Here is a 22,331-nt window from a genome sequence, read left to right on the forward strand (position 1 = left end):
CAAAACATATTAAGCTGCCTTGCTGTCTGCCGCTGTTCTGTTTCTTAAAATGCCCCTTTTATGGCAATTTTAAGGTTCCTAATATTGTTTGGGAGTCTCCTACAACAGGTTTACATGCATGGAAGTTCCAAAAAACTTTAATAAAAAAATTTAAATAAATTAGTTTTCTCATAATAAACATATAATTTAGTCTCTCTAAACCTCTTCATTCTGTAAGCACTACTCTGATCTGATTGGTCAGATGGCCCAGTCCTTTGTTTATTGGTCTAATTGATGATGGGCTGTTTAATTATTCAAATTTAATGCACTCCCAAAGTGGCATTACACCTCGGATGTGCATTATTTTCTAATAATTCATACAACATCTGAACAATATTTGAGGTGTGGTAACCATAGTATAAGCAGTATAATTGACTCTTTTCTGTTGAATTATTAGAAAATGATGCACACCCGAGGTGTAATGCCACCTCAGGTATGCATTATCTTCTAAAAATTTAACTGCCCGTCGTCAGTTATGCTGCTTATACTACAGTTGCTGCACCTCAAATATTGTTCAGATATTGTATTTAAAGACATTTGTCAGGTTTTTGTCCTTAAAATGATTGATTGCCTTAAAAAAGTTAAGTGAAATAGGAGTACGTTGCACTGACAAATGCTTAGTATTGTTCAGTTACACAAGAGTTATTGTAGCTTAATCAACATGAAACATACAGTAGCTAATTGTTTAATGAGAAATTAGATTACCTTCTAAAAGCATCCTATTTATTACTTTCCTTCCTTTGAAACCAAAAAAAAACCTGATTTATTGTTGCATTGTTGCATTAATAGGAGGATCATTATAATAATGTAAATGTGAATAATGCCAAGTGGCCAACCACAGGGAGCACTAATCACTATAATGGTGGGTTCAAACAAACAGTGTTTGAAAATCAACATCAATTTATTTAGTCAGCTTTTGTGATGTTCTCTAAAAAAAATCAGTTGTATTGGCAATTCAACATTCAAGATGACTTTGGGAAACAAATGAATGCAGCTAGAGAAACAGAACTGCAGAATGGAGGAAATGAGTGAAAAGTCTATTAAGAATTGCCTTAAAAACCCTTCTTCTTCTTCTTCTTCTTCTTCTTCTTCTTCTTCTTCTTCTTCTTCTTCTTCTTCTTCTTCTTATAATACACTGCTGTCTCTCACTGGTGTATTAATGTCATTGGTTCCTTTGTGGTTACTTTAATATTTTAAGTAAGCGTCACTTAAAGCAGTAAGTAAATTGTTTTATTTGCCTTGCAATTAGCTGTAACTCAATGAAACCTAGTAAGTATAGCAACCAAGTAAAGATAACTAATTATATCTAAGTAAGGTAAACTATTGAATTTTACAGTGTAAGATTAATTTCTAACTCATCTCATCCCACACCTCTGTTGCTAATTCCAAAACATAATTTTAGACCTAGTAACAGAGGCTTGAGCCATTGATAGCTGACTAATGCTGTTATTATTACAGAGAGAGATAGAGATTAAGTGTGTGTGTAAATCTCTCGAGTCTGTGCATTTTTATAGTGCTCATCAGCAGCTTCTCTACAAATAGCAAAAACGTAAGTTAATCTTTTTCAAGAACAGCACCATTATTGTGATACATGTACTGTAGCTTTTAAGTTACTAAACAATTTTACTGATAAAAATCATCAGAGCAGCTCTAACAACACGTTTCTGTGTGAGTGTGTGTCAGTACTGTATGTGTGCATTTGTAAGAGAGAGAGCAGGAGAATGAGATTAGAAAATAATTTGCCATTTTTAACTTGTTGTTTACTATATTTATTTGCTTGGTCAGTTTCATTGTGGGTTTTGGTTATTTTGCTGTTGTAGGTTGCTAGTACCTTTGAAATAACTGAAATTATTTGGTGAAGTGATATAGACATGTAATGTGGTCGAGACCTGCCTGGAACTACTTTAGCTGTGCATTTCCCTGAAAATAATTGCACAACTAAGAACATTTGTCAGTCAGATTCAAACATTCAACAGCCTCGCTGTATAATGAATTTTAATGATATGTCAGGGTGTTTGTGGAATTATTCCCATACTGCCCATATGCAGAATCAAGCTTCTGGTTACCATATCAGCTGAGATCTCAAGATGAGATTGGTTGAGGGGACTGGCTTGTATTAGTTCTCAAGAGTTTTCTCATTCACAACCAATCAAATTGTATATGCAATGCACAATGCAGGAAGACAAAGAGTACATTTTCCCTTCCAAGATCTGAATTCTGATTGACTCGTTCACCAGCTTATTGGTGGAGAGGAGACAGAGTGATGAAGCCAATCAGCAGATATGGGGATTGTTAGGAGGCCATGATGGTCAGAGGCCAATGGGCGAATTTAGTCAGGATGCCGAGGTCACACCTCTACTCTTTTTGAAAGACATCCTGGGATTTTTAATGACCACAGAGAGTCAGGACCTCGGTTTAACGTCTCATTCGAAGGACGGTGTTCGTTGACAGTATAGTGTCCCCATCACTACACTGGGGCACTTGGACCCACAGATACCTCAGGGTGAGCACCCCCTGCTGGCCTCACTAGCACCTCTTCCAACCTAGCAACCTAGTTTTCACAGGAGGTCTCCCATCCAGGTACTGACCAGGCTCAGTCCTGCTTAGCTTCAGTGGGAAACCGGTCTTGGGCTCCAGGTTGATATGGCTGCCGGCATAAGTCCTTTACAAAGTTTGAATGAACAAAGTTTTGAATGAATCTTTCACCCTCAATATCTATGGCTGAAGTGCCCTTGAGCACTTCTTCCCGGGCACTGGATATAGCTGCCTACTGCTATTCCGGGTGTGTTCACTACTCACTGCTGTGTGTGTGCACTTGCTTGGGTTAAATGCAAATCACCCATACTTGGCAAATGTCATTTCTCTCATTTGCTGTTTTTCTTGTACTCTTGTGTTTTCATGTTTGTGTTGAACTACATTGTAGCATGGATGAAAACTCATGAGATACTACTTTAGAATTTAAAATCACGTCTTGCACCAATTGTGCATGCTGTGTGTGTGTGTGTGTGTGTTTACAGGTGTATGCTCTCACTCTGGGTCTTTTAAAATGATTTTAGTCATATTGTACTATATGACCGCAGTGACTTTTTTTGTAAAATCCAGGCAGATTTTGCACACCAGCAGTTTAAAATTTTTAGTCATGACTGACCATGTTGACAGGCCATTTTATGTTATCTGTCCATGTCATGTTCTGACATCAAGTGAAGCCTACATTTGTCAACAGTTTCTCTGTCTGGTGTCAACTAGTTGGTTGGTTGGTAGGTTGGTCGTAGTTTGTGCATTAATTAAGGCCTTGTCTCAAATGGCATTTTCAGCCCTTGTGGTCCACTTCCAAGCCTATACCACATGGACTTTTGGATAATAGTCCACCAGTGCAGGCTAGACATAAGGGGGCTTTTGAATGCATAGCAGCCACTGAGAGCACTCGTGAAGGCCACAAGATGGTATTAAGTGCGCCATTTGGGACTGGGGCTATGTCATCAATTACTATGTTATTACTGTTTTTTCAGTCACCTTTTTGACAAATCCAAGAGTATCTGTCTTGCTTTAGAATAAAATGAATATATGACAATCTACTAATGTTGTACAATTCAGCAAAATTATAGCAGACCTTATTCGGCTTAAGATTATAACAACAGTCTTTTTAAATTAATTATGCAAAAAGTTAAAAAGCATACATGCAGTGCCCAGTGAAACCAATATTTAGTCCAATGTGTTTAATGTCATGTTCATAGTCACCTTTATGTGTCTAACAAGTACATTGTTAAATACACACACACACACACACACACTTAGTGTACACACTAATTTGTGTTAGTATATTGAATTGAAAATGAATGCCATGCATCACTCTTTATCAGCGCATTTCTGTAATGAGGTTTTTTAATGAACTTTTCACCAGCCGGAATTCCATTAAGGAGACATAAACTGTAATATGTATTGCTCCAGAAGATGCAACTTTCCAATAATGAATTCATACGTAAAACACCAGACTTTAAGAATCTTTCAATATTCATTGTTTCCTGAAGGTCAGGGTTTTACTCTGTGCCTCGAGTGTGTAATTTATCGAATAAAACAGATTGTTGAACAAGCATAGACATATTAGTTCGGGACAAGGTAGGTTTACCTAGCACAGGTCTTATGTGAATGCAATGCGATGCATTCTCTTTTATCTCACTCCCATATTTCTCTCTGTCTCCTGGGACTCAACCCCATCCGCTTGGCATGATGTCTCTTCCCCTTAAGGAATATCTCCAGCTGGGCCCTCAAGCCCAGATGTGCAAATGAGATGTTACAGTCTTAATAACAAACGAATGTTGGAGAAAACAGCAACAATGGCAATAAGCTGCCAGTGCACCTGCGGTCTTGTTTCTGTACAGTTACTAGAAATGTTCACAAACATGTTAATTCCTCAATTGCTCCTTTGATCTCATTTGCTTTGTTCCAAAACCTAGCGTGCTGCCTACCGAGGCAACATTTTAAGATGTCAAAGGATGTTTCAAAATGTAAGCATTTATATGAAAGTACAGTGTCTCTGAAGGGAACTGGCTGTTTTCAGAAAAGTTTCAGTGGTTATTTTCTTTTCATCCTGCCTCTGTGTAATTCATCCTGCCTCAGTGCTGTTAATTATAGTGTAGCACTTCTTTGTGTAGCACTGGATGGATAATAGCTGTATTTTTTTCTTTTTCATAAGCACCATCTACTGTCAGATAGTTTTATTATTATTATTATTAATATATATATATATATATATATATATATATGTATATATATATATATATATATATATATATATATATATATATATATATATATATATATATATATATATATATATACAGGTGTTTAACATGTAGTTTAAATTATACATTGCATTGTCTTGTTTTTTTTAGTGGTGCAGTTATTGTCTGTAATTTTAACAGATGTAAAAAATGTACTGGTGATTTTAATAGATTTATTTACAGATGTTATGTAGAACTTTCCAGATCAATTACTTGTAGGCTTTGTGACTATTAGGATTTTTTAAAAGGCAGCTGCTTATGTTGCTGTCCATTATGTTGAACACAACTATAATTATGTCTATGTCTTTTACTTGAGGTCTTACTGTTTTCATGTTCATTTGTAGTAAAGCTACTAAAATTATGCAGCAAAGAGGTTTTTTTTTCTCGTTAATATTATTCTTCAGAAAATATTATCAACATCAGCCAGAAATGCCTGTAAAAGTGCAAGAATTATTGCACAGATCTGATATTTTGACACACATCAAATTTTATGCACCACTACATTTTTCTAAGTAAAAACTGGTTAAGTTTAAATTAATACCTTCCAGGACATTTTGACAATTCATTATTGTAATACTTTCTCTATTCCTCCCTGCAGCTGGAGCAACATACATCTTTGGAAAGGGCGGAGGACTTATCACATACACATGGCCCAATAATGAGAGGCCCAGCACTAGAACCGATAGAATGGCAGTGGGCTTCAGCACAGCCATCAAGGATGGGATTCTGGTCCGCATTGACAGCGCCCCCAGACTAGGAGACTACATCATGCTCCATATAGTGAGTCCATTCTCCCACAATATTTAACAGTAATGACAGCTGGCAGAGTGGCCATTATACAATAAAACTGACTATCACAACTATCAAATTACACTGTGAAACATATGTCATAAATATATTGCAGTGCCTCATTATATCATTATTCGATCACTACATATCCTGCTGCAAACATGCAAGACCCAGGATCAAACATCGTAATGTGTCTCTGACAGCACATTGAAATGCTGGATTTAAAATGACATTTATAGACCGCAAAGTCAAGTGGTAATGTAATATTTCTGGAATATACAGAGGTGTTTCTAGGGGATTCTGCTAACGCAAGAAAATGGTGATAATGTCTGAAAGAAAGCCAGACTTCAACAGATTGAAAGTCTTTTTCTCCTTAACGTCTCTGTGGAGAGATAATGTACTCACAGACCATCTGTTCCATGAAACAGCTACCAAGGCATTTCAGTTTTAAGAGGAAGTTAGAGAAAATGTAACTCACTGAGATGCGAGATGTGTTTTGACCCCCTGTGCATGGAAAGCTCTCATGGCGTGTGTTCAAGTAGAAATGCTTCTGTTGAATTAGTAAGAGCTACACTGAAAGACATCTGCTAAAGTACTGGTTCTCAACTGTTTTGCACACTGGGCACAGCATAAAACATAAATCATATTTAATAAGGGATATTATGTTATGTATTACTTTTTATATTTATGATTTCCATTTAAAAAATTGCTGAGCCTATGTATTTACTATCATAAATGTTTGATAATGAATTTTAGTTGCAGTTAAGTAAACAAATTAAAAGGGATCTAAAGTAAAATATTGAAGCTACTAACTAGTAATTTTTGAACAAACTGTCACAATATATAAAAAAATGTGCAATTCACACACGCTCACACACTTTTATTACTATTATCACACATTACTATTATTAATTTTTTTTTTTTTTTTTTTTTTATCAGTTTACAACATAAACAAAACAATACAATCATTGCACATTAAACAGTATCAGAGTATACAAATGTAGTACATACATCAACAGGTCCAGTTTGTATTAGCAAATTAAAACTGAAACAAAGTGATAGCACATGAAATCGAAAAATTTGTGTTGACGGTGCGTAAAAAAATATTTTGTGAGTCAAAGGGTTCATGATAGATCAAAAAATGAAATATTCCAGGTCTTTAAAAAGATGTGGATTTTGTTTTTTTTAAGCTGTATGTTAAATACTCCATGTGTAGTGTGTCGTTTATAATACTTTTAAATAATTCAAATGTAGGTGGTTGTTCTTTTTTCCAATTCAGTAATATACATTTCTTAGATACATAAGAAATCAGACCTATCCTTTTTATAAATACAGTCTATGTCTAATGTTTCATTTAAGTCCACCCCAAAAAGATAAGTTAAAGGAGTCTTGTGATATGTTTTCCCTAGGGCCATCACAGAGAACTCATGTACAGAATCCCAAATCTCATTACATTTTTTAAAGTTTCAAAAAATATGCATAATGGTGCCCCTACTCACACACTTTTAATATTGTGACAGTTTGTCTGTTCAAAAATGATTGCTTCACAGAGTAATTTGTGTCCTTGTGCAGTGTTTATATATTTTTGTAGGGAAATATTTTGTTAAATGTTCATGTCTTAATCACTATATTTTCAATTCAGTTCAAATCTAGGATGTTTCTAGTTGTATGTTTATTAAGTGAAAATGTATAAAAAAAAATAAAATAAAAATTGAATAACCTTATAATCCTAATTGAGATCTTTATTGACTTTACCTGATAAAAACTCATAAGTAAACATAAATTATTTAATTTAATACTGTTGTTATTGTTATTTTTTAAAAGATACTGGCCCTTAAATTACATTATTTTAGATATACTTTAACTAGGAAAGCAACTATCTAAAGTTTCAAAGTAGCTTTTCCAACACTTGCATTTATCATTGTTGATCTCTCTCTGTTTGAACAGATCTACAGCCCATTTTTAGATTGCCCAGTTGAGAACCACTATGCTGAAGGGTAGAGAGAAACACCTGGTTGTTTGTAAAGTGTATGTTGTTTTGAGTCTTGAGATAAATTCTAAGTTATCCAAGTACAATTTATAATCAGTTTATTACAGCTCATACTGTTTTCCAACCTAAATGATGAAGAACTGCCTAATAACATCATCAAAGCCCACTCAACAACACACAGCAGGAAACAACACTCAGTATTGCATCAGTTCAGTCAGAAGGGATTCTGATTGGACCAACACTATGAGCCTATGTGCAGAGAATAAAACATACATACACACAAACATACTCTAAAGATTAACAACATCCCACTGTGAGGCTTCAGTGCAAATTAACTCACTGGCTTTAGATTGAGAAGAAGTGGGACATCATGGGAATCAGCACAGTGAGATCTGTTTTTCAGCTAATTCCTCTAACCAAACACCACATTCTTTACTATCTCAGTCAAATGATCACTGGAGCAGTAAGATTAACCTTTCACCTGTTAAGTTAACTCCCTAAACATCACAGGAAGTCACGATGATGACCCAAAGGTTTTTTTTTTATTTAATATATATATATATTTTTTTTTTGCACATTAGCCAAGACCAAGCTGCAAACTTTTGGGAGTTGAGACTACATTTGTTTGTCAAGTCAAGTCAAGTCACCTTTATTTATATAGTGCTTTAAACAAAAATGATTGTGTCAAAGCAACTGAACAACATTATTTAGAAAAGCAGTGTCAACAAAGCAAAATGACAGTTAAAGGCAGTTCTCATCTCATTTCAGTTTAATTAGGATCTGTGCAATAATTTGCAATGAAGTCAAAGTTATCACTGTAAATGAATTGTCAACCAACTAAGGAAGCCAAAGGCGACAGTGGCAAGGAACCAAAACTCCATCGTTGACAGAATGGAGAAAAAACCTTGGGAGAAACCAGGCTCAGTTGGGGGGCCAGTTCTCCTCTGACCAGACAAAACCAGCAGTTCAATTCCAGGCTGCAGCAAAGTCAGATTGTGCAGAAGAATCATCTGTTTCCTATGGTCTTGTCCTGGTGCTCGTCTGAGACAAGGTCTTTACAGGGGGATCTGTATCTGGGGCTCTAGTTGTCCTGGTATCCGCTGTCTTTCAGAGCTGTAGAGGTCCTTTCTAGGTGCTGATGCACCATCTGGTTTGGATACGTACTGGATCCGGGTGACTGCATTAGACTCTGATCTGGATACAGACTTGATCTGGTGGCTACGGTGACCTCGGAATAAGAGAGAAACAGACAAATATTAGCGTAGATGCCATTCTTCGAATGATGTAGCAAGTACATAGGGTGTTATGGGAAGTGTTCGCGGTTCCGGTTTACCTAATTAATGCAGCCTAAAAATTCTTTAACGGATTTGGATATTAAAAGCATATTAGTATGTTATGTGTAAGCCAGGTTAAAGAGATGGGTCTTTAATCTAGATTTAAACTGCAAGAGTGTGTCTGCCTCCCGAACAATGTTAGGTAGGTTATTCCAGAGTTTAGGTGCCAAATAGGAAAAGGATCTGCCGCCCGCAGTTGATTTTGATATTCTAGGTATTATCAAATTGCCTGAGTTTTGAGAACGTAGCGGACGTAGAGGATTATAATGTAAAAGGAGCTCATTCAAATACTGAGGTGCTAAACCATTCAGGGCTTTATAAGTAATAAGCAATATTTTAAAATCTATACGATGTTTGATAGGGAGCCAGTGCAGTGTTGACAAGACTGGGCTAATATGGTCATACTTCCTGGTTCTAGTAAGAACTCTAGCTGCTGCATTTTGGACTAGCTGTAGTTTGTTTACTAAGCATGCAGAACAACCACCCAATAAAGCATTACAATAATCTAACCTTGAGGTCATAAATGCATGGATTAACATTTCTGCATTTGACATTGAGAGCATAGGCCGTAATTTAGATATATTTTTGAGATGGAAAAATGCAGTTTTACAAATGCTAGAAACATGGCTTTCTAAGGAAAGATTGTGATCAAATAGCACACCTAGGTTCCTAACTGATGACGAAGAATTGACAGAGCAGCCATCAACCCTTAGACAGTGTTCTAGGTTATTACAAGCAGAGTTTTTAGGTCCTATAATTAACACCTCTGTTTTTTCAGAATTTAGCAGTAAGAAATTACTCGTCATCCAGTTTTTTATATCGACTATGCATTCCATTAGTTTTTCAAATTGGTGTGTTCAACCAGGCCGCAAAGAAATATAGAGCTGAGTATTATCAGCATAACAGTGAAAGCTAACACCATGTTTCCTGATGATATCTCCCAAGGGTAACATATAAAGCGTGAAGAGTAGCGGCCCTAGTTCTGAGCCTTGAGGTACTCCATACTGCACTTGTGATCGATATGATACATCTTCATTCACTGCTACGAACTGATGGCGATCATATAAGTACGATTTAAACCATGCTAATGCACTTCCATTAATGCCAACAAAGTGTTCAAGTCTATGCAAAAGAATGCTGTGGTCAATTGTGTCAAACGCAGCACTAAGATCCAATAAAACTAATAGAGAGATACACCCACGATCAGATGATAAGAGCAGATCATTTGTAACTCTAAGGAGAGAAGTCTCAGTACTATGATACGGTCTAAATCCTGACTGGAAATCCTCACATATACCATTTTTCTCTAAGAAGGAATATAATTGCGAGGATACCACCTTTTCTAGTATCTTGGACAGAAAAGGGAGATTCAAGATTGGTCTATAATTAACTAGTTCTTTGGGGTCAAGTTGTGTTTTTTTGATGAGAGGCTTAATAACAGCCAGTTTGAATGTTTTGGGGACATATCCTAATGACAATGAGGAATTCATAATAGTCAGAAGAGGATCTATGACTTCTGGAAGCACCTCTTTTAGGAGCTTAGATGGTATAGGGTCTTCAGAGCATACAACATTAGGAACAAAAAGGTGATGCATCCACTTCTACTACAAAAGGCAAATCTGGATCAGGGAGGGTCAGGATGGGTGCAGAGATGAAGCGGTGCTTGAGTAGGTCAAATACCTGATTAGCCCCTTTGGTCCATTTAAATGGCTTTGAGGTCTTTTTGGTAAGGGCTGTAAGGGGTTCTGCAATAGAGCTGAAATTTCTTATAAATCTCCTATAAAAATTTGCAAAACCAAGAAAGCGCTGTACCTGTTTGACAGAGCAAGGCTGAGGCCAGTTCAGAACTGCATGGGTCTTGCTAGGATCCATCTGAATGCTGCCACTGGAGACAATGAACCCAAGGAAGGAGACAGTTGATACATGGAACTCACTTTTCTCAATCTTCACAAAGAGTTTGAGACAAAACCTGCCAGACATGCTGGACATGATCTTGGTAACAACGGGAGAAGATTAAGATGTCATCCAGATAAACAAATACAAACTTGTTTTTTTATCATCTCTCGTAGAACATCATTAATGAATGCCTGGAAGATGGCTGGGGCATTGACTAGGCCACAGGGCAATACCTGATACTCATAATGGCCAGTTGGGGTGTTGAACGCCGTCTTCCACTCATCCCCGGCTTGTATCCTGACCAGGTGGTAGGCATTCTAAGATCCAGTTTGGTGAATATTGTTCAGGGGTGTGATTCTTCCGTAAAAATCCGGAAATACGGCTTTTCCGACCTGAAAATGATGCTCTCATAAATCATGCAAAAAAAAAAGAAAAAAAAAGGTTCGGCGGTTGGGGTTTGGGGGCGGTTTGGGTATTGGTAAACATAATGACCGCTCACCGCTGTCAACGTTTTTTGTGCCTCTGATTCATGTCGTCATGTCACTCCGCAAGTAGTCCAATGATTTGTCACGATTGAAGTTCAAAGTGTACGTGCACCGTTCTGAATGCGCACACACCCAACCATCTAATCACGTGAACAGCTTCAGTTGACTGACGAAGACAGTGAACATGGGTGATTCATGTAAGCAAATCCAATATATTGTCTTTCATTTTTATATGCAGGTCTAGTAAAATTTAACCAATCTATTGATCACTTTTGTCATGCTTCCATAACATTAATGTTAAATGATTCTGGGCTAATTTAGCAAAGTAATGCCATGTTGGTTATTGCTTACTTCTAGCTAGAAAGTTTAGCAGCTTCTACAAGGCTCGAAATTGCCAACATTTTTGTCGCATATTCTCCTGAAATTTAATCTGTGCGACCTAAAAATATATTCAGGAGTAACGTTAGATGCACGGAGCATTTGAGCATATCTGTCCACTAACGACACGTCCGATTTGCGAACTAATGACTCATTTGAACCGATTCACTTTAATGAATGCTTAAATCTGATCTGGGTCGAGTTTCCCGATAACGATGTATCTTAGCTCTGAAGAGCGCTCTCTACGTGCAAGGTTATAAATGCTCGCCGCAATTCCACGCGCTTTTCCCAAAAACTTTACTTGACATGAACACATTCTACGCAGACCTGCCAACCTGTATGCATTTTGCGTACCGGCTACGCATTTTGACCTCAAAGTAGGCTACGCTGGTACGATTTGTAACTCTAAACTTCGCAAAAATCTAGTGACGCCTCTGTCCACGCGCAGTATTCAAAACAAGCAACAGATAAAGGTGAAAAGTTCAACCAATCATAGCGTTTTTGTTTGTTTTGCATTTAAATAATTTCTGCATTTTATTTCTCACCTAGTAGCCTATAGTTTATAGTTTCAGTTCAAAGCGGCTCGCGCTCACCCCGTTAGAAGCTCTCACAGAAAGGCTGCGTGTGAGGCTGACAGAGACGTGCTGTTTAATGTGTTTGAGATGTGCTGTTTTCCTTAATGCTTGACTTACATTCCACAGGTATATTCTGTAAATCCAATAGAAAATTTCCATTTTGCTGTCAGAAGTGGATGAGTTTCAGCTTTAGCGATTCTCAGCTAAACTCCACAGACCTCATTTAGAAAGAGCGCCGCCACGCGCATGCGCTCCAAACAGACAGCGCTCAATGAAATAGGAGCGCAATAACTCTAACTAAAGTATACATTTTGATGAAATACTTTGCCCAGCCCTATACAGAAGTGTACTGGAGGTTTTTTTTCTTTTCTTTTTTTTTTAATAGTAAAAAAAAACTTAATAGCAAAAATTAACTAAACAGTTACAGTAAACAGTAAAAAACTGTAAAAATTGAAACCGTAAACTCGAACACCCCCCCCCCCCCCAAATCATTGACAGATCTTTTGGAATTCATCCCTATTTTTGCCCAGTCTTTGAAGCATATTTCCCACATTACTCCTTTTATGATTTTTTTTTGTTCAATCATTTAATTTAGATGTGTATTAATTTTTTTCTTCCCTTTTTAATTATTTAATTTATAAATTAATTTAAACAAAAAACAAGTACAATATTTTTTATTAATTTATTATTATACTATATAAATTATGTCACTGTGTGTGTGTGGGGGGGGGGGACTGTCGCCGCATCATGGTAAGTGCACCGTATAGTTTCCTGCTTTTTTGTCCTTTGCCAATCACACCTATGATTGTTGCACATTGTAGAAGTTCAAAGGCGGAGGTCATCAATGGCAGTGAGTAACGATTCTTTACAGTGATACGATTTAAACCTGGTAATCAATACATGGACGGAGACTGCCATCCTTCTTTCCCACAAAGAAAAACTCAGCACCTGCCGTGAGGTTGAAGGGCGGATGAATCCACTGTCAACGGCCTTGTTGATATATTCCTCCATAGTGGCTCTTTCTGGGGCTGACAGAGAAAATAGCCTCCCTTGAGATGGACAAGTGCCAGGATGCAGTTCAATGGCACAATCATAAGGTCTATGGGGAGGAAGAGAGGCAGCACGTACCTTGCTGAACACTTCACAGAGGTCTGCATACTCTTGGGGAACAGGGGATAGCTCGGGAGAGGCAGAGAGATCTGTGGAAGCCACTTGTCTCAGTCCAGATATAGTCAGTCTCTCTTTGGATGGGAAGGTTGCCTGTGGATCAAGAGAATGGCAGAGAGACAAGCCAGACACACAGCAGTTAGGCCCCCACTCACTTATCTGGTTGGAAGAGCAGTCAATTTGTGGATTATTCAGAGCTAGCCAAGGATACCCAAGGATCAAAGGGAACTCGGGAGAATTAATAAAAAAAAAAAACTGTATCTCTTCTCTATGAGAACCTACTTGAAAATGGAGGAACGTGGTGCACTGGCTTACCTGGCCAGAACCTAGGGGCCTTCCATCCAATGCGGTAACAGTTAAAGGATCATGGAGAGTGATGGGCTGAATCTTTAACTATGTCGCCAATGCGGAATCCATAAAATTTCCTGCAGCACCAGAATCTATGAAAGCCATGAGCTCATGACGTTCATTGCCCCAGGAAATTGAGACATCAATCAAAAGGCCCGAAGCTGCTGGTCGGGGGTAAGTAATTACTCGTCCCAGGCCCCCTCTTCTTGGGCGAGAGCTGCATTTTCCCACCAGTTCAGGATAATTGGCCTGGAAGTGACCGAACTCACCACAGTACAGGCAACACTTATCTCTCATGCGTCTCTCCCTCTCAGCCTGTGATAACCGGGTTCTTCCCAGCTGCATTGGTTCCTCAGGACACCCAATCAGTGAGGAAGGTTCCACAAAACCAGTAGGGGTGTGGATCGCAGGTAGTCGAGTCTCATTACAACGTTAACTTTGACAATCCCGAATGCGGTTGTCCAGTCTGATGGCAACATCAATTAGAGACTCCAAATCAGGGGCTGGGTCTCTGTAGGCCAGCTCATCCTTTAACACACGTAATAGAGCATGATGGAATACAGCTTTCAGGGCTCGCTGATCCCACTCACTTTCTGCAGCCAGGGTGCGGAACTTGATAGCAAACTCTGCGGGTTCCTTGTGCAAGGAGACCTCCTCTCCCAGGGAGCTGTAGCCCAATCCAGTGCCTTTCCCACAAGAAGGGTTGTCATATAAGCCACTCGGCTGCTCTCTGTAGGGAAACTGTTAGGCTGCAGTTGGAAAGCAAGGGTACACTGTGTAATGAATCCTCGACACCTCTCTGGGTTCCCATCATACCTCTCAGGGGCTGGAAGTCTAGGCTCGAGCAGGGGACCAGTACCTTGGGACTGGGCTGGCAGGACTGGAGCAATTTGAGGTATGGACTGGGTTTGTTAACCCTCTCGAGTCGATTAACGCGGATACGTGTTTTGAGTCATTTTCTCCTGATAACCCCGAAAAGAACTTAAATTACACTTTCAGTTTTAATCGTACAGATAAGAGCAATACATCAATCGAATCTGTAAAGGGTCTACTTTTTTTTGGATACAGACATAATAACAACAAAACTTTGTGGACTTATAAGATAAAGATAACAAACAAGGTGCGCTGTCTGCAGCCTTTGTCTGCGCTGATCTTCTTTTACAAACACGTCATTTAAATGAACTGTAACTCCATGAATACTCAACGAAAATACATGAGAGAGGTATCTATAGAAAGCTTAAAATGTCTATTTTTAAACTAAACAAGTGCCGCCGAAAACAGATATTCTGTGATAAAGTAATCCATATGAAAACAACGCGATGTCTGTTTTTCAAGTCTCCCTTCATTATATCTAATGTGACCACGCCCCCACGCTGAACGCGCTATTCAGATTCAAACTGAAGCGCGCGGCTTGAATATGCCCATAACAGAAGAAAAAGCAGCCAGACTGTTCAAGTTTTTTTATTTTACTGTTTGCTTCGCGATGAGAGGAATAAGACATAAATCACCCCAAAAAGATGTGATGTGGTTGAGGATTTGAGAAATGGATTTCCTCAGAAAAAAAAGAATGAAGCACTTTATTCAGCAGAGATCATAAACATGAGTAAGTCTCTTTTTATTTATTTATATACTTGTACTAGTTTTCACATAACATGTAAACATTTTACTAGTTAGACTTTTTCCAAATACTTTTTCCAAACTATAATTCCTGACTAAATGTATAATCAAGTGAAACATTATGAAGTTTCAATAACAATATACAATACTATACCATTCAAAAGCTTGATGTAAATAATATAAATGTAACAAATAGATAACTGTAACAAATGTAAAAACGTACTCGGTTACTAACGTAACCTCGGTTCTCTCTAGAAGAGGGTACGAGTACTGCGTCTTAGCTAAGACGCTGCGGGAAAAGTCTCTTTTCACGATACACTGAAGCAAAAAATTATCCTTAATTTTGAAATATTGTAAAATGCATTTGCAGCAGCATACAGCCATAGGCGGGACGGCTCGCTCGCTCATTGGCTGCTCTGCGGCAACTGCATAAGCCTATCGAGCGCAGGCTGACAACAGCCTTCGCGCCCTCCATGCCACTTCCCGCCGAAACGGGTGTGGCCTAGCCCTATAAAGGGAGCTCGAAAAGGCTGACTCACCTGATTTATTTCATCGCCGAAGCGAACCAGAGTGAATCGTATGCACGGCAGAGAACGCAGTACTCGTTCCCTCTTCTAGAGAGAACCGAGATTACGTTAGTAACCGAGTACGTTCTCTTGTCAATGTCACCTTTATTTATATAGCGCTTTAAACAAAATACATTGCGTCAAAGCAACTGAACAACATTCATTAGGAAAACAGTGTCAATAATGCAAAAATGATAGTTAAAGGCAGTTCATCATTGGATTCAGTTATGTCATCTCTGTTCAGTTAAATAGTTTCTGTGCATTTATTTGCAATCAAGTCAACGATATCACTGTAGATGAAGTGTCCCCAACTAAGCAAGCCAGAGGCGACAGCGGCAAGGAACCCGAAACTCCATAGGTGACAGAATGGAGAAAAAAACCTTGGGAGAAACCAGGCTCAGTTGGGGGGCCAGTTCTCCTCTGACCAGACGAAACCAGTAGTTCAATTCCAGGCTGCAGCAAAGTCAGATTGTGCAGAAGAATCATCTGTTTCCTGTGGTCTTGTCCTGGTGCTCCTCTGAGACAAGGTCTTTACAGGGGATCTGTATCTGGGGCTCTAGTTGTCCTGGTCTCCGCTGTCTTTCAGGGATGTAGAGGTCCTTTCTAGGTGCTGATCCAGCATCTGGTCTGGATACGTACTGGATCCGGGTGACTGCAGTGACCCTCTGATCTGGACACAGACTGGATCTGGTGGCCAGGGTGACCTCGGAACAAGAGAGAAACAGACAAATATTAGCGTAGATGCCATTCTTCTCATTCTTCTCTCTTACGAGAGTTCTCAATGTAAACCCAATGTAAAACGCCGTGCATGCAGAGATCACACACTAATAAACCTGGAAGCGAAGCCCAGGATTTACAGTGCACAATCACTAGAGGGACTCACAGAGAGCCCTAGAACAGGAGGGGGGAACCCTCCGTCCCCATATCTAGCAGCGTCCGCAGACGCAACAATATGACATCACATATTCAAGGCAAGGCCTGACTAATGTGGGAATGTGGGTCTTACGCAATACTGCCCATATAACAGTCGGCAGTGCATCACGCTTGCGATCTCAGAGTTCCAATCAGGACACTGATTCAACTATACCGACAACAGCTTTTCTTGCAGGGCGGGAACCTCTAGGTTATAAAACCTGATAAATGTAGACGGCGAGGCCCATCCTGCCGCCATACATATATCCTGTAAGGAAATCCCACTAGACCAAGCCCACGATGAGGCGACGTCTCTCGTGGAGTGCGCTCTGACACCCAGTGGGCACTGAAGGCCCCTGGAAGTGTAAGCTAACGCTATAGCGTCAACTATCCATCTGGATAGGCTCTGTTTTGAAACAGCCATTCCCTTGGAACGTCCACTGAACGAGACAAACAGCTGCTCAGTCTGTCTGAAGACAGCAGAGCGAGACACATTAGCTCTTAAAACCCTAACGGGGCAAAGAAGACTTGAGTCTCCATCCTCTTCTGACACCGACAGGGCAGACAGGGAAATAACCTGAGCCCGAAACGGTGTGTTGAGGGATTTTAGGCACATAACCGTGCCTAGGTTTGAGTATGACTCTTGAGTCATTAGGCCCAAACTCCAAGCACGTCGGGCTCACTGAGAGCGCTTGCAGGTTACCCACACGCTTCACTGAAGCGAGAGCCAACAAGAACACTGTCTTGAATGTCTTGGCTAACCGTTTGGATAGGCTCGAAAGGGGAACCTTTCATGGTCTCCAAAACCGTCGAGAGGTCCCATACAGGGACTGAAGGAGGTGTGGGAGGATTCAGCCTCCTAGCTCCTCTAAGGAAGCGGATGACCAAATCGTTCCTTCCTATTGACTGACCGAGCGTTGTCTCAGAAAACGCTGCGATAGCCGCCACATAAACTTTGAGCGTGGAGGGGGCTCTGCCCTTATCCAACAGCTCCTGTAGGAAGGAGAGAACCTCCGTCACCTCACAATCGAGGGGTGAATGTCCCCGAGCTGTGCACCAGCTGGAGAATACTGACCACTTCGAGGCATATAGCCGTCGAGTCGACGGAGCTCTAGCCTGAGTGATAGTATTTAGCACTCCCACTGAGAGATCAGCGGGTAACCGTTGAGCGCCCACACGTGGAGGGACCACAACTCCGGTCGAGGGTGCCAAATCGAGCCCCTGGCCTGCGAGAGGAGGTCCCTCCTCAACGGCACTGGCCACGGGGCAGTGTCTGCTAACTGCATCAAATCTGGAAGCCATGGTTGGTTCTTCCAAAGTGGTGTTACAAGCAGTACTGAGCATTTTGTTTCCCTCACCCGTTCTATCACCTGCGGAAGGAGGGAGACGGGGGGAAAAGCATAGAGCGGGCAGCACGGCCACCTTTGTGACAGCACGCTTTCGTTCTTGGAAAAGAACGCGGGGCAGTGAGCGTTTTCGTGGGACGCGAAGAGGTCCACTTCCGCCCTGCCAAATCTCTCCCACAGCAGCTGGACTGTCTGTGGGTGCAGAGACCATTCGCCCGTGGGAATGTTGTTCCTGGACAGTCTGTCTGGACCCAGATTCTGCAGCCCAGGCACATGAACTGCTCTCAGTGAGTGCAAGTTGCGCTGAGCCCAAACCAGGAGGCGTTCCACCAACCTGTACAGGTTTCGGGACCTGAGACCGCCCTGGCGGTTTATGTAGGCCACCACAGACATGTTGTCCGAACGGACTAAGACGTGGTGGCCTTTGATTCGGGGGCAAAAGCGCGTCAGCGCGTTCTCCACTGCCAGCATTTCCAGACAGTTGGCCCAACTGAAGAACTGGTGATGCTGAGGCCATGAGACCTAGCATCTTCTGAAATTCAGCGGAGAGAGCTTGCTGCGTGCTGATTGCCCAACGTGCGCTGTGGCGACAGCCGCGCCGTCATGGACTGTGAGTCCAGAGCTATACCCAAAAACAGTATTGTTTGACTGGGGTTCAGCGAACTCTTCATCTAGTTGACACTGAGACCGAGTTTCTCGAGGTGATCGAGTAAAATGGCCCTGTGCTCCACGAGCTCTGATCGTGATTGAGCCAGAATCAGCCAGTCGTCCAAATAGTTCAGCACTCGCATGCCTCTGAGTCTGAGAGGAGCGAGCGCTGCGTCCATGCACCTCGTAAATGTACGAGGAGCCAGGGACAAGCCGAACGGCAGGACTGTATACTGGTATGTCTGGCCGTCGAAGGCGAATCTCAAGTATCGCCTGTGACGTGACGCTATCTGTATTTGAAAATACGCGGGTCCCGTGGGACTCGTGCTGTCTGTGAGTAATTTTGGGCTGTAAGCGTGCACATTTACTGCTTTTGACGCGTTGTCTGCCTGGGCAGAACGAACGTGCACGGGTTTCGTTTTTACAGAAACCACATGACGTGTGTGACATAGTGTTTGTGGGCACTGAAGAGTGGGCATGTTTACTATGTAGTGCGCGCGATCGACCTGAGTCGTTTTTATGGGCGCGAGCCCTGTGTGAAGGGCTGTGCTTATATGTGGAGATGGGCACTGAGCAGTGGGCATCATCGCTACATTTATAGCACCATCGGCCGTGGCCGGGACACCAGAAATTACGCTCCTTTCGGCAAATATCTGGGTAGCCGTGAAAACAGCTTTTGTGTGCAGGCAAGCGGGCAACTGTACAGGCTTGCGTGTTGCAGAAGACGCTGAGACAGTCACAATTCCTGGAACTGAAACAGCGGCGCGCTTGGGTGAGAGTTCGGCCGCAGCGGGACTCGTACACCGGCGCTTTCCTAGGAGTGCTAGGATGACTTCGGGGCTTCAGCGTGGCCATGGTGTGTAATGCAGACGCAGCCTGCCCAGCAGCAGAGAAGATCCGCGCAAGCAGAGATGACGTCATGCGGCAGGCTTTAGATGGCAACACCGCTTTCGTCCGCCGTCCAGCAGAGGGCGGGCAAAGGTGCGTCGCTATCGCCTGTTCCACCGGCGGAAGTGACTGGTAAGCCTCTGATTTTAGCATCGTCCTGTGTGGAGAATGCTGGTGAGACAGACGAACGAGTTCGTGCTTTGCTTTGAAGCTCAGGAAGAAATGGAGCGGTCTTTGAATTTGGAGAAGTACGCTCACCCGGAAGATAACTACCATCCAGCTGGGAACGAGAGGGGAGCGCTGGTGCAGACCACTCGAGGCCGAGGCTCGTCGCGGCCAGCGTGAGCACTCGCATCAGCTCCTTCTCGATGTCAGCTCGTCTGCTGGGCTTCTGAACAGAAAGCGCGAGATCCCCAGAGCCCGCCCAGCCTTCGCTGCCCGAAGCTAGCAGAGAGCACGTGTCCTCTTCCCCCGACGCAGCCCTGAGATCAACTTCCTCGGAAGACGCGGCAGCAGACAGCGAGCGCTGACCATCGGGAAGCAATGCAGGGGAAGCCGGTGAAGCAGGGCGAACCGGCGAGCTCGGTCGGGCTGGAGAAGGTTCCGGAATCCGCTGAGAGCGGCGCTTTTTATGGCGCGGCAGCGCGGCGGGGAATGCAGGCTCGGAGAAACTTCGCCGTCAGCGAGCGCTAGCGCTGCATGATCTTCACCCAGGCAGGAGACACAGATGAGGTGACGGTCTCCCTCGCTGAGTGGGGCTCTGCACGAGCCGCAAGAAGGCATCTTTAAAAAGACGCAAGCTCTTTTACGAGTGTGTGTCGCAGGGCGAACACACACACGTGGATATAATAGAATTGAAAAGGATATGGGCGCTGAGATGAAAAATCAGGTGAGTCAGCCTTTTTGAGCTCCCTTTATAGGGCTAGGCCACACCCGTTTCGGCGGGAAGTGGCATGGAGGGCATGAAGTGCCCTCATTGGTCTGATGTTGTCAGCCAGCGCTCGATAGGCTTATGCAGTTGCCGCAGAGCAGCCAATGAGCGAGCGAGCCGTCCCGCCTATGGCTGTATGCTGCTGCAAATGCGTTTTACAATATTTCAAAATTAAGGATAATTTTTTGCTTCAGTGTATCGTGAAAAGAGACTTTTCCCGCAGCGTCTTAGCTAAGACGCAGTACGAGAGAACTCTCGTAAGAGAACAATGCTTTTCTTTCAATTTATTCACCCTAAAAACCCAGAAAAATATTCTCACCTCTTTTCAACATTAATAATAATGATAATAATAATAACAATGAATGTTTTTTTTGTAGAAAATAAGATTGTTAAAAGGATTTCTGAAGGATTGTGTGACTGGAGTAATGATGCCAAACAATTTGTTTGAAAGTCAGCTTTGTTTCTAATAAACTGTTTAACTGCTCCCCCAAGTGGATATTAAATTATGTTGTGGGATAATTAAATATATTCTTAATAAACTACAAACATAAAATTTTATAGATTTATTTTGTTCTCACATTCTTTCTTGTAACTCTTCCCTCTCAATGGCACAGATGACTGAGAGGCTCATTATGCAGCTCATTATGCAGCCCTTTGTCTTCTCAGGTGTAAATCACAATGATATTTATGGTAGTTGACGCCTACTCACATATGACTTTTACCAACAAAAAGTGTCTTAGAAAATTTAAATCAATATATTGTTTTCTGTGAGTGAGTAAACAAGATGATTTTCACATAATTTAGAAATAAAAATTCTAGGCTACAAGCTCCAGTTCTCAAAAATCCCGGGAACCATTGTTCTTTATGTGTTTTTTTGCCTTATTCAGGTGTTTTAACATTTTTAGTTTTTCACTAACCACGCATAATATTTTTTTTCTCAAAAACACAATCATGTACATACATGAATTTCACATATTATTACAGACCAGTTTGTGCTGATTACAGTGAGATTAGACTTTACCCATTTAGATATTTATAAGAAACTGAAAAAAGCACAAATGTCAGGGCATGACAAAAATTCTCCAGGCCCCAAAAATACCCTTAGACTCCAGAGGGTTAAGCTGTAGAGGCATGAGATATAGATTGAAGTCTAAGATGCTGCAGAATCTCAGTCAGGATTTGTTCATGCTTATGAATGGCTGCAGCTTGGCTAGAGAGCTCAGATAGTATCCGTTACACATTGGAGGAAGGAGTCTGTTCTTCTGCTTGGTCTACTTCCGGGGTTCAGTCTTGCTGTCACGATGGACTGGCATGAGGTGTCTGAGGTGGGTCTCGAACCCGGGTCTCCTAGTCAGGGAAAGCTAGTTCTCTACCTCTGGTCTACTGGGAAGAACAGTTTCTTAGAAGACCCATGTGCAGAAAGAAGGGTAAACTCAGAAGCTCAGGTAACTCAAAGGCTCAGCTACAGCTTCACAGCACAAAACAGAAGGTAGTCCAATAGGCAACTGGAAAATGAAACTTAACAGTTCTACAACACAGCTAGGTAATACGTACTGGGTAGGCTCAAGACTGAACACAGCACAATGAAACTGCCAAACTTAAATTGGTCAAAGTACAGGTGGAACACATTAACTTAATGAG

At 41.4% G+C, this 22,331-nt stretch overlaps 1 protein-coding gene across 14 annotated transcripts in view; it reads left to right on the forward strand.

The window, feature by feature from the left end:
• The window catches only part of LOC132092740 (neurexin-3b-like), a 539,941-nt gene that overhangs the window by 373,312 nt on the left and 144,298 nt on the right, over positions 1-22,331 (forward strand). For all 14 annotated transcript variants that reach the window (XR_009422248.1, XR_009422247.1, XR_009422249.1 and 11 more), the window contains one exon: positions 5,419-5,600. Coding sequence is in view for 11 of the 14 variants with exons in the window: in XM_059499108.1 (XP_059355091.1) it covers positions 5,419-5,600 (182 nt within the window). In the remaining 3 variants the exon portion in view is untranslated. The remainder of the gene's footprint in view (positions 1-5,418; positions 5,601-22,331) is intronic.

This window comes from Carassius carassius, chromosome 18 (assembly GCF_963082965.1).
Source record: "Carassius carassius chromosome 18, fCarCar2.1, whole genome shotgun sequence".
NCBI lineage: Eukaryota > Metazoa > Chordata > Actinopteri > Cypriniformes > Cyprinidae > Carassius > Carassius carassius.